Source organism: Lithobates pipiens, unplaced genomic scaffold, assembly GCF_037356315.1.
Source record: "Lithobates pipiens isolate NorthernLeopardFrog02 unplaced genomic scaffold, aLitPip1_a1.2 Scaffold_70, whole genome shotgun sequence".
Classification (NCBI taxonomy): domain Eukaryota; kingdom Metazoa; phylum Chordata; class Amphibia; order Anura; family Ranidae; genus Lithobates; species Lithobates pipiens.
In genome coordinates this window covers 203,041-216,629 of record NW_027507893.1, presented here as the reverse complement: position 1 = coordinate 216,629, position 13,589 = coordinate 203,041, and the positions used below count along the sequence as shown (strand labels likewise).

The 13,589-nt window shown below is 41.9% G+C and overlaps 1 protein-coding gene across 1 annotated transcript in view; it reads right to left on the bottom strand.

The window, feature by feature from the left end:
• The window catches only part of LOC143959324 (voltage-dependent T-type calcium channel subunit alpha-1I-like), a gene marked incomplete at its 5' end in the record, with an annotated part of 1,279,315 nt that overhangs the window by 1,149,473 nt on the left and 116,253 nt on the right, over window positions 1-13,589 (bottom strand). Inside the window, 2 exons of the mRNA XM_077468009.1 lie at window positions 10,281-10,370; window positions 10,490-10,615. Coding sequence (XP_077324135.1) covers window positions 10,281-10,370; window positions 10,490-10,615 — 216 coding nt within the window. The remainder of the gene's footprint in view (window positions 1-10,280; window positions 10,371-10,489; window positions 10,616-13,589) is intronic.

Genomic DNA, 13,589 nt, shown 5'->3' with positions numbered 1-13,589 from the left:
CAAAGAATGCTGGAAGCACATATAGCTGTCATTCCAAAAGAAGGGAAGGATCCGTCCCAACCCAGCAACTAAAGACCTATTTCCCTCCTCGATTCAGATATCAAGCTTTTTTCTAAAATAATAGCAAACAGGTTGCTCCCTTTTCTCCCATACCTTGTTTCCCAGGATCAAACCGGTTTTATCCCTGGCCGAGAGACCAGGGATAATACTAGTAAAGCCATAAACTTACACCATCTTATAACCAGCACCAACCAGAAAGGATTTTTCCTTTCTCTGGACGCGGAAAAGGCGTTCGACAGAGTGTCTTGGAGATATATGAAAGCAGTGCTCCATGCGATTGGATTGGGGCCTCCTTTGATCGACCTAATCATGGCATTATACGATAATCCAACTGCAAAAGTTAGAGCCAACCACACTCTGTCGGACGCCTTTCCCATCCTCAATGGAACAAGACAGGGATGCCCACTATCTCCCATCCTTTTTGTCCTGACTCTTGAACCCTTCCTCTGTAAATTAGCAGGAAACCCCAACATTCAAGGCATTAAGTCCCCTCACAAGGAATATGCCGCTTTTGCAGACGACATTTTGTTATTTCTTTCAAATCCTTTGATCACACTCCCGGTAGTGCTTTCAGAATTCCAACAGTTCCAATACCTGTCGAATCTTAAAGTTAATTTATCTAAATCCTTTGCACTAAACATTTCTCTACCCCAAAAAATAGTTGACCAATGTAAGATAAATTTCCCTTTCCACTGGAAGAATGATTCCATTACATACCTGGGCATCCAGATCCCCTCCAAATTATCCGATCTATATGCTAAAAACTTTATACCCCTCTTGAATCAATTGATCAATGATCTCAAAGGTTGGGACAAGCCTATATTTTCATGGTTTGGGAGAGCAGCTCCCAATGAATGCCCTTCCGAGAATGCTTTACCTGCTCCAAACGATCCCTATCCACATTCCTAGCTCCTTTTTTAGAAATTATAGACAACTTTGCTCCAGATTTCTTTGGGGCAATCGTAAGCACAGAATAAGTTATGACCAACTCTCACGACCAAAGAATCTGGGGGGAATAGGACTACCAAACCTCCATAACTACTACATTGCAACGCACTTAACCAGGATAGTGGATTGGAATGTGCACGCCACCAGTAAAGATTGGATAATCCTAGAAGCCTCATTTACGAAATTATCTCTAGCATCCTCACCGTGGATTCCATATCGATTCATCCCGCCGAGCCTGCTACAGCACCCTCTCATAGGCCCAACTTTAAGATGTTTTCACCGCATCTGCAAACGATCAAACATCTCATCCTCCCCGGGTCCCCTGACTCCTTTGAATCTTAACCCCGACTTCCCACCCGGAATGAAACAAGACTTTCTAGCAGACTATTTGGCCTCGACTCACATCAGGGCCCACCAATTCTTCCGGGGCGGGAAACTACAAACCAGAACTCAGCTTGGGACCCAGACGGGGGATGCCCTCATTCCTCCTTGGTCTTACCTTCTGTTGGCCTCATATTTACAGAAATTAGACAAAAATTTCAGTTGCTCCCGACAACTGTCCCCTTTCGAAACACTTTGCACTCAAACTCTCCCCCAAACACACCTCATCTCCTCTACACATAATTTGCTCTTCGCGGAACTTAGAGCGAATGACACGCCAGCTTGCAAGAAACGGGAAAGGGATTTGTCCATCTCACTATCAGATGACCAGTGGGAGCAAATTCATGTCACCATACATAAAGGGTCCTCTAATGTGAGCACTCAAGAGAATGGATTTAAAATCCAATCCAGATGGTACCATACTCCGGTAGTAATCCATAAATATAAACCTGAAATTTCTGAGACCTGCTGGAGATGTAATCAGGACAAGGGAACATTGTTACACATATGGTGGTCCTGCCCATCCATTCATAATTTTTGGACAGAAGTTCACCGCCTTACAGAAAAAATCTCTTCCTATACACTAGAATTTACTCCAGCCCAATTTCTCTTGCACCATTCCAGTTTATCACATAGCACTTACCACAAATCGTTGACAATGCATCTAATAAACGCTGCCAAGCAATGCATTCCTATTCATTGGCAATCCCCCCGAGTTCCCACCATTAAAGATTGGTTTCTCAGAATTCAAAAAGTTTCGGAAATGGAGAAACTTATTAACATTTCCCGGGACACCCCATCCAAGTACAACACGAAGTGGGCCTGCTGGATTCACTTTCAGACCTCTCAGGAATATTTGTCGCATATGGCAACTAGCTCGTAATTTTGTGCTCAGCCCTTCAGTCCCGACACACCTCTCCTTTACTTTATGATGGGGGCAAGCCAAAGACCCCCCCCCCTTCTCCCCCCTCATACCTCCTCACATCTGCAGATCTTATCTTAGTCATCTCCCCCCCCCCCCACTCCATCCCACCTGCACCTCCTCATCCCTTTCATGACACCCCTCCCCCCTCCCCCATTTTCTTTCTTTCTTTCTTTCTCTATTCTTAGTCTTATATTTGCCATCTATACCCTACATTGACATATAACTTAGGATTCCACACTCTACAATACTCATCCTCATAGCCATAGTTCACCATGTGTTTCGCAATTTTTCACTTAGTTAGGTAACATTTGAACGGCTTAAGGCCCTAAGGTATTCACCATTCCCCATGATCTTTACGAACCCTCTATAGTCTTCAGTTAAACACGTCTCCCCTTACATCCCAAATCATTGTGGATCTGCCTAGATCAAGTCTCCTCTGGTCTTATGTGAACAGACTTGGACAACTTGTGTACAGTTGTAGACTCAGAGGATATACAACAGATGCCACTTCAGGACTAGGTGGCTCCCATATATTTTTCGCATATGTTTCAAGTTGCTCTTGGGGGTTATATGATCCTCATGTTATTCTTTTAACTTTTACGTGGGCACATTATCTCGCTGTACAAATGGGTTCGTTATAATTTTTGTTTCACCTGCTACTAGTTCCCTTTATAGTAGTAGTAAGTAATCCTATTGTTGAATTGGAATTTATGATCGAGATATATACCCTGTTTTATGTATATGTCACTCGCTCTATGTCAATATTCTGTCTAATATTAATAAAATTATTTGAAACAAAAAAATAAAAATATCAGCTACATTCTGCAAGATTTTAGAGTGGCAGCTTGAGTATAGGGAAAACAACATTTTTTTTTTGCCCTAGGCGCAGTGGGTGGCATTTGAATAGGGGCGGATTATTTGAATACCAGCTTTTTTCTAGTATGAGATATTGCTGAAGCTATTTAGGATTATGTGCTGCAGGTAATGATTTCAAAGGGTGAGATAAGAAAAGTATTACATCATCAGGAAACAAATTAATGATGTGAGAGGTAGTACGTGTTTGAAATCCTGATATTAGAGGTTGTTGGGCGAATTGCTTCCACCAGTGGTTCAATCATTAGATTGAAAATTGATGGGGAAAGAGAACACCCTTGATGGGTTCCATTCGATATAGTAAATGTTTTTGATAGAAGGCCAGATGTATATACTTGTGCTGATGGATGAGAATACAGTACAAGGATGGCCGAAAGAATAGACACATTTTTCCATTTTAGCTGCATATATCACCAGTGGACACTGCTGAAAGCCTTCTCTGCATCTATGGAGAGAAGCAGAGAAGGCGTATGAGTTTTTTCTATGAGATGCCGAATATTGATAAAGCGCCTAGTTGTGTCAGTAGTCTTTTTTTTGTAAAGCCCATTTGATCTGGTTTAACTAGATTGGGCATAACGTTTATTAGACATAGTGCAAGCAATTTAGCGTATATTTTTAAATCCAAATTAAGTAGGGATATTGGCCGAAAGTTTGCAATGGATGTGGGTTCCTTGCCAGGTTTTGGCAAGGTAACCACATATGCTGTCAGCATTTCTTGTGGAAAGAATAACCAGAAGCTGCTTCTTGAAACACAGCTATGCGATGTGGAGAAAGGATATCTTTAAAAGTTTTGTAGTAATCATTTGTAAGCCCATCTGGTCCTGGCGACTTACCAGAGGGAAGTGAGTTGATGACTTTGGAAGCTTCAGAAATAGTGAAAGGAGAGTTTAACAACTCTGTGTAGTGCTTAGGGTAGGGAGTTGTAATTTGGCTAAAAAAACTTTTATATCTGCATCTGAGGGTTGGGGGGGTGGAAGAGTAATTTTTTTATATTGTACAGGGAACTGTAATAATCCGCAAAAGTATAAGCAATGGCCTGTGCATTCAACAGTTTAGTTTTAGTGGAGTAATGAATAAAGTATTGAATATGAGCCCTTGCTTAGTTTTAACCCTGTTGGCCAAGAAATTGCCTGCTTTGTTGTGATGGGCCTAGAATTTCAGTTTAAGTGATCTAATTTGTTTATCGTGGCGTTCGCATATTAACAAGCTAAGTTCGGTATCAAGTTTAGACAAGGAGGAAGCAAGGAAAGCCAAAGGGATGGTTGTATTCTATGTTTCAAGGGTCTGTATATCTGAGATTAGTTTATTAAGATGGGCATCACATTATTTCTTAATTTTGGAGCCAATTTGTATCAATATGCCTCTTATGAATGCCTTATGGGCATTCCACAATGCGAAGGGATTTGTGTCTGTAAGTTGTTTTCCAGCATAAAAATAAGTAAATGTTTACTAATGGTAGATTGATGGAGGGAGGATTGTAAAATAGAGTCACTACAGCACCAAATCGGAGTAGGAGAACAGGGGTCCCCTTCATCAAAGGTGATGGAGATGGCAGCATGGTCTGACCACGTAATATTGTGAATGGATGAAGAAGACACCCGCTGCAGTACCAATTTATCTACCAAAAAGAGATCTATACGGGAGTAGGTATTGTGTCTAGCAGAATAAAAGGTAAAGTCCTTCTCATTGGCATGCTGACACTGCCAAACATCATATATATCCTCCTTGTCTTTCAAGGAGGGGCCTCGGCAACGTGTCAGTGAGGAGGAGTCCAGCTCTGGGTAGGGGACTACATTAAAGTCTCCACACATAAGACTTCCATATAACACCTTAGAAATTTTCCGTATAATTTTGTGAATTAAACCTAGTTGGTGTGTTTTTGGTGCCTAGATGGAAGCCAGGGTGTAAGGTTTAGAGTTTAGTTCACATGTTACAAAAATAAACCTACCATTAGGGTCAGAGAACACATTCTTAAGTACAAATGACGCTGATCTTTTGATGGCCAATAGTACACCTCTTTTCTTTGTGCTAGTACAAGAGATAAACACATCTGTGTTAACTCTTTATGAAAATGAATCTCCTGAACTGCCAGGAAAGCCACCTTATGGTGTGCAGCTTCTTCCCAAAGAAAGGGTCTGTTGGCCGGATGATTAAGGCCATTAGCGTTTATTGATAAACACTGAAGACCCATGTTAATAAGTGACTATATGCTATGGAATCGCCGTTGGGCCCAAGAAAGAGAAGTCCATGTAGAGCTGTGATGGTTGTTGAAAATCCCTGAAACACGTTATTGGTTAAGCAAGTGGGATCATCCGATAATGGTAGTATGGTGTCCTGACATAATGAAGAGGTCAAATTTTCCTGAAGGAAACGGCATAGAAACATGTCCCAACAAGGACAAAACATTAATTTGAAAATGGGAGCAAAAATAAAAGACTTAAAAAAATAAAGACCTTGTTGGGGTCAAGAGCAGTTAAACTGCAATAACACCGGAGGGGGTGTGGAGTAATGAAGTACGGTGGTGTGTACTTCAGGAGCTTGTGGGGCCTCCGTAAAATGTTGTCATGAGATTAATGCGCTGGTATCGTCAGGTGCCATGTTTGTCTTTTTGCCTTTTCTGCTTGTGTTGGGTTTTACACCATTCTGGTTCCAAAAAGGCATTCTTTGGAAATGAGCTGGACATTGCTTGTAGAGGAGGAAGCTCAGGTAGGATTTGCCATTGACGCAAAAAGTTGAGACCATCTTACAAGGAGGATATCCTACTCATGGTGCCTTGGTGGTTGATCAGAAGTATGGCCAGATACCTCCATTAGTAAGCCACTTTGTGGTTCCTGAGTGCTTTGGTTACCATTTGGAGGTTACGTCTCAGTTGTAATGTGTGCTTAGAAAAATCCGGTAGTAACTGGATATGTGCTATTTTTTCAGGTAATTGGTCAGCCCTGCGGAATGTATTGAGTAATTATTCTTTTATTTGGAAAAAAATTATTATGAGCAATACATCTCTAGGGACACTAGCTGGAATGTGAGCGGGTTTAGGCACCCTATGGATACCGATTAAGTGGTTTTAGTGTTGCGCAAATGGGGGAATACAAGAAAGGAGGGGAGAGGGAGGGGGGGGGGGGAAAGGGGGGGAGGGGGGAGAAAGAGAGGGAAGGAGAAAAGAAAAAGGGGAAGAAAGGGCAGGGAGGGGGAAGGGAAACAGATGAGTATGCAGGTAAAGGATAAAAGGGTAAAGGTCAAAAAGTGCTAGTGTAAAATTATATGTGTCTGGGTGTGCACAAATCCTTGTTCGGTACGTGCTAAACTAAAATAAATGTTAGAGAGTGGCAATCAAATATAGATTCTGATAGAGTGCCTGAAACAATAGACATACAAATCGTGGGTGCTGTGCAAAACTGCAATAAAATATGCTGACAATAAATGAATATATAACTTAAGGTGATAGTCCAAAATATATGGCTAAAAGTGTACAGTGAGAATAATCACATAAGCACAATCCCATGTGACATGCCAAGTGGAAAAAACACAGATATCAATCAATCCAATATAACAAAATGCATGTTCCATGCGGTGTTTATAAAGTGCCAAGTGAAAAAAAAAAAAATACAGATAACAATCAATCCAATATAACAAAATGCATGTTCCATGCGGTGTTTATAAAGTGCAAATAGTGCTAGCAGCAAAAAAACGTTACAACACAGGTGAAATGATAAACACATAAAAATAAGGTGCTGGTAATCAGTCTGGGATATTCAGTCCTGTGGACGTGCTGTGTTCTAAGGGGAAGCACTAGCTTTGAACTTCAGTGATCCATGCAGGCATACATGTGCAGTGACTTAATCCTCCTATTTATCCAATATGTGGATGGATGTGCCCTTACCTCACGGCTGTGAGGTTACAGCCTTAATAGTATAGGTGGGTAACTGGCTCCTGTTCCTGGGATAGGTATGCCTCACGGCTGTGAGGTTACAGCCTTAATAGTATAGGTGGGTAACTGGCTCCTGTTCCTGGGATAGGTATGCCTCACAAGGTAAAGAGATAATGTCCCATAGTGTAGTAGTTTCAACCAATTGAATTTTATTTAAGTATAGTGACAGTTATAGTTATCTGTATTTTTTTTTTTTTTTCACTTGGCACTTTATAAACACCGCATGGAACATGCATTTTGTTATATTGGATTGATTGATATCTGTGTTTTTTCCACTTGGCATGTCACATGGGATTGTGCTTATGTGATTATTCTCACTGTACACTTTTAGCCATATATTTTGGACTATCACCTTAAGTTATATATTCATTTATTGTCAGCATATTTTATTGCAGTTTTGCACAGCACCCACGATTTGTATGTCTATTGTTTCAGGCATTCATCCATTACTGTGAGTTTTTATTTGTATGGCACTCTATCAGAATCTATATTTGATTGCCACTCTCTAACATTTATTTTAGTTTAGCACGTACCGAACAAGGATTTGTGCACACCCAGACACATATAATTTTACACTAGCACTTTTTGACCTTTACCCTTTTATCCTTTACCTGCATACTCATCTGCTTCCCTTCCCCCTCCCTGCCCTTTCTTCCCCTTCCCCTTTTTCTTTTCTCCTTCCCTCTCTTTCTCCCCCCTTCCCCCCCCCTCCCTCTCCCTTCCTTTCTTGTATTCCCCCATTTGCGCAACACTAAAACCACTTAATCGATATTGCTCAGGGAGTAGGTGAAGCTCCCTTCAGTGTTTGCAGCATCCCTCTATTCCCCTTGTCAAGGTGGTTGGCGCAGAGGTACTTTATACACTAATTGTTTGCTACCCAATGGATACCGTTGATGGTAAGATCGGTGGAGGATAATGTGGGGGTCGCTGTTAAAAATACATCAGACGTAATGTGATATTTGGGACGTGGCGATAGATTCTGGTATGCAACGCACCTTTAAATTGATCTGTCCTCCAAATCCGCCACCTTGGCTTTCATCCAAGCGATGTCGTCTGCTTGATCTTTATTGGTGTCAACCAATGTGTTAAATGAAGTTGCGAATTCGCTCATTTTGTCCTCTACATGACTGACTCTGTTCCCTAGCTCATGAACTTCACCTTTATGTTATTGCAAGCAAGATAAAACATGAGATTGAATGGAAGCACTCAAGGAAAGCAGCATTTCTTTTATTGTTGTGTCAGAGATAGGCTGTCCAGTAGTGGAGAAGATTGCAATGAATCTTGCTCTGTTGTAGTTTAGTGTGCTGAATCATGGGCTGCACTCACCCCCTCTATGGTGTCTTTCTCTCCTGCTGTGAGAGAATCTGTCCTTGGCCGTGATTTTAATGGGCTGCGGATGTCTGGTACAGATATAGCAGAGCTGGATGGTGAAGCAGCTGTATTAGTGGATGGGGCAGTCACCTCCAAAATGTCCACTGCTCCAGACACTAGAGCTACACCAGCAGCCATCGGCTTTGTGGACCCGCTGCCATTTTGTTGTGGTCTCCGTCCCATGGCTGGAAAGTATTCAGTAATTTTAAGGTGCTGTAACAGGTTTTTATGGCTTCTGGACATACCACCGAGTGGAGCCGAGGTACAGGGCTCTGGGGATGTCAACCAGTGATCAGTAGATGAGAAAAATGTTTTGCCTATCATCTAACAAGGACACCATGTCCCTTTCGAACATTATTGAAAAATTAGAGAAATGAAAAGGGATTTTTAAGGTGCCAAAACAGAGCAAAATGAGATGAAATCATTTAGCACAGTAGTAGTAATGTATTATCAACATTTACTCTCTGTATGTCTTGTTTTTACTTTGAATACATTTTTACTTTTATAAAAATTATTTTCTCTGTTTTGGCACCTTAAAAATCCCATTTAATTGCTTAATTTTTCAACAGTGATCAGTAGATGCGCCGTGGAGTGAGATATCCCGGAGAGCTGAGCGGAGCTTCTTCACTCAGCAGCCATACTAGACAGCGGTCGACCCGCCCCCTAAATTTCCAAATCTTAACAGGCAGGCAGCATTTGCCATTTCAGGTATATATGTTGTTCCAGCAAAGTTTGTAAATGTTATTCAACATACAGTACAACAGTGCAACTTATTTTACAGGTAAGACCATCAGTGACGCACCTTACACTAGAAAATAATCAATGGACTGGAGGTCCATGTCATCTGTATCCAATAATATACATAGTATCAATATAATTGTACTGAACACACACATTTGAAAACAAAAAAGAGCATTGCTCCAGGCATGATCAAAATAAAACAACCTGTAAAAAAAAAAAGAACACGTATACATTGAAAATATGTCCTTTTTATTTACAGAAGCTGGTTATATTTTGATCACGCCAGGATGGCTATGTGATTCAAAACAGTTGCATAACTTTGTACAAGCTCTGCTGAAATAAAATATTGTAAGGTGGTGCAAACTATCATGTGGAATTACTGTATATATAGATTTAGATCTGGCACAAGCTAGTCAAAGATGAGACAAACTGTAAGGCCGCGTACACACGCGGGGACTGTTCGCCCAACTTTGTCCGTCAAACAGTTTCGGCAAACAGTCCGCTCAAAATTAGCATGGACGGACATGGCCACACACGACGGACGAACAGTTTGCTGAAACCGTGCGCGATGACGTGAACGGCACGTACGACGGGACGAAAAATACGACGTCCTATACACTGCATTATAACTTTCGGCATGTAAATCCTTTCTGAGCATGCGCGGAACTTAGTTTGACGAACAAGCCTACACACGAGGGGACTGTTCGCTGAAACTTTGTTTCAGCAGACAGTTTTTCGGAATTTCCGAAAAACCTTGTTCAGCGGACTGTTCGCTGAAACTGTCCGCTGAAAGCCCACACACGAGCGGACTGTTTGCCGAAACACTGTTCAGCGGACAAAGTTGGGCGAACAGTCCCCGCGTGTGTACGCGGCCTAACTCTATTAAACATTTACAATATCATTATATAATATTGCATCAATGAATGCTGTTGTGATTGTGGATAACGATGGGATGAGGGAGGTTCAAAACCTTATGTCATAAAAAATACACTGTCATAAAAAATACACTGTACTTCATTGAGAAAATTTAACGAATCCAGAAAGAATAGATACCTGCTGGTCCACAGCAACTGCATCAAGACCATTATACATAATATTAACCCATCCGTCTTTTGATGCCAAAACAAAAAGTGACATTAAAGCCTGGAATGAAAAGAAAAAATTGACGTGAAGTAAAGAATGAGAAAAAAAATAATTACTAGATTTTTAAGTCTTCATATGACAATACAGGGCTGTTGCTGGAAATAGATATTAAGCCTTACCTGTCCTAGATTATCAAAGTTGTACTTGTGGTGAACCCATTTATAATTGGCAGCCTCACAATCTGACTTGTTGGTGACATTTCGAACATCTACACCAAGGCAGTAGAAAAATTTACCTTTAAAAAGCTAAAGGGCATACAAAGAGTGAAATGAAGAAATATGTAAGTACAATGATAAACTATTTAATGCACATTTGCCGCAAGCAGACATAAGACGTATGATACTCCATTTAGTTCCTTTCAAAGCTGTAGTGTTAATTACATTTATACAAAATGTTTTCAAATAAGGTGTAAGCATGTGTATTTTTTGTAGAATCAATCAATGGGAACATCACTTAATTAATGTAGTTTTGATTAAAAGATAAGTAGGATATATGTGCATAAAATAAATATACATATGGTGCTAGGAAGATCCGTGATAGAGAAAGCCCTTATGTTGGTTTATTCCATTCTTGCTTTACACCACTCTGCCAGTGTTGGAGCAGGGGTAGGCAACCTTTAAAAGGTGAAGATTTACCTGAGCAAAATAGAAGAGATCAAAGATCACTGAGGTTCGGAACCCCCCCCCCCCCCCCTTTTTTTTTTTATTGAGAAATTAACTAGGAAGGCACCAATAAAAAGAAAGGACGACAGGAAGAAAACATATAAAAATTTAACAAAACAAACATTACTATAAAAATATAAACTAAGCCTAGCCTAAAAGCTCTGGCCAGTGCAACTGTGCAAGTAGTATGTATGGCAGTTTCCAGGGTTTGGTAGTAGTTTGGGTAGAGGTCAGTAGTAGGTAAGGCAGTGTACAGAGGTCAGTAGGATGATCATGTAGGCCAGTGTAAAAAGGTCAGTAGTATTTACGGTAGTGTACAGATATCAGGATCAGTAGTAGGCAGGGCATTGTACAGGGGTCAGTGGTAGGTGGGGAAGTGTACAGGGGTACGCAGGGCAGTGTACATTGATCTGTAGTATGTAGGGCAGTGTATAGGGGTCAGTAGTAGGTAGGGCAGTATACAGGGGTCAGTAGTAGGTAGGGCAGTGTACAGAGGTTAGTAGGATGTAGGGCAGTGTACAGGGGTCAGTAGTATGTAGATCAGTGTATAGAGGTCAGTAGTAAGTAGGGCGATGTACAGGAGTCAGTAATAGGTAGGCAAGTGTACAGGGGTGAGTAGTATGTAGGGCCATGTACAGAGGTCAGTAGTGGGTAGGGCAGTTTACAGCAATCAGCAGGGCAGAGCTCGGCAGTCAGTACAGCAGTGGATGGGGGTCAGCAGGGATGAGGACGACGGCTAGGACAGCAGTGGGTTGGGTCAGTAGGTAAGGAGTATGTAAAGAAGAGCACGGGGTCAGGAGTAAGTCATGCAGAGTTCAGTAGTAAGTAGTGCAGAGTTCAAAGGTCAGAAGAATGTAACACAGAGTTCAGTCCTAACACAGAGCTCAGGGTCAGGTGAATGTAAGCAGAAGTCAGTGATCATGAACAAGAAGCTGCCTATTTATTTCTTCCTCTCAGTATTATTTCAGTATGTGCAATAAATATTGATATCTGGCAGATTCACACGTCTGCATTGCAAGAAGCAGCATAATATAACAGTGTAGGGAAGTGTGCAGGGGTCAGTAGTATGATCATGTAGTGTAGGGCAGTGTAAAGAGGTCAGTAGTATTTAGGGTAATATACAGAGGTCAATAATATGTAGAGCAGTGTCCAGGGGTCATTAAGATGAAGGGCAGTTTACAGAGGTCATTAGTACTGTATATAGGGCAGTGTACAGGGGTCAGTAGTAGGTAGGGCAGTGTATATTGGTCAGTAGTATGTAGGGCAGTGTACAGGGGTAAGTATTATGTAGGGCAGAGTACAGGGGTCATTAATAAGTAGGGCAGTGTACAGAGGCCAAGCAGGGTGAGGGGAAGTGTACAGGGGTTAGTAGTAGGTAAGTCCGGGGGGAAGAGGTCAGTAGTAGTAAAGACAGTGTACAAAGGTCAGTAGGATTATCATGTAGGGGTAAAGGAGTCAGTAGTATTTAGGGTAGTGTACAGTGGTCAGTAGTATGTAGAGCAGTGTCCAGGGATCAGTAGGATGTAGGGCAGTGTACAGAGGTCATTAGTATATAGTGCAGATTACAGGGGTCAGTAGTATGTAGAGCAGTGTACAGAGGTCAGTGGAGTGTAGGGCAGTGTTCAGAGGTCAGTAGGGTGTAGGGCAGTGTACAGAGGGTCAGTAGTGCATAGAGCATTGGGTGGAGTCAGTAAGTAAAGAGTAAGTAATGGAGAGCACAGGGGTCAGGAGTAAGTCATGCAAAGTTCGATATTAAGCAATGCAGAGTTCAGAGGTAAGTCGTAACACAGAGCGCAGGGTCAGTTAAATGTAAGCAGAAGTCATTGGTCATTGCCATGCATCTGCCTGTTTGTACCTATAGCCTTGACTATTAACCATTTCTTCCTCTGAGGCAGCTGGGAAATAAATGTTGATATCTGGCAATTTCATACATCTGCATTGTAAGGAGCAGCATAATATAACGCTGCCAACACATCACTGAGGGTAAGGCCATTACAGTAAAGGTAACCAGATTTTTTCAATTAAATCCGGGGACATAATATATATATATTTTTTTACTAGTAATAGCTGCAATTACAACCCTCTGCCCGTCACCGCTGCTGCCCGCCTCACAGCCTGTCAAGTCTTACTCTCCGGGCCCCCGGCTACTACTGGGTGGGGAGTTGAGGAAGATCATTCGGCCAGGGAAGGCAAGGAGATGGGCAGGTGGCTGGCTGGAACTTGAGCCAAGGCAGAAGAACATGCGAGCAGGAGCGGAACAGGCATGCACCCGAAACTGAAGAAATATTCTCTCCCCTCTGACCAGCACATGATCATCAGAAAGGGGACAGATAATGACAAAAATACACCCCACCCCCTAAGCTAGTAGGAGCGGCAGAGTGGGGGAAGTGCAATTCAGATTTTTTTTTTTTATTCTGCACTGCCTGTCTTTGAAATTGCCCCAGCCCCTGTTCAAATGCAATCCAGGGACAAAGCCGGGGACCGTCTTGGTTTGGGGACAGTGTCCTCAATCCGGCGGCTGTCCCCGGAACCCGGGGATGTCTGGTCACCCTACATT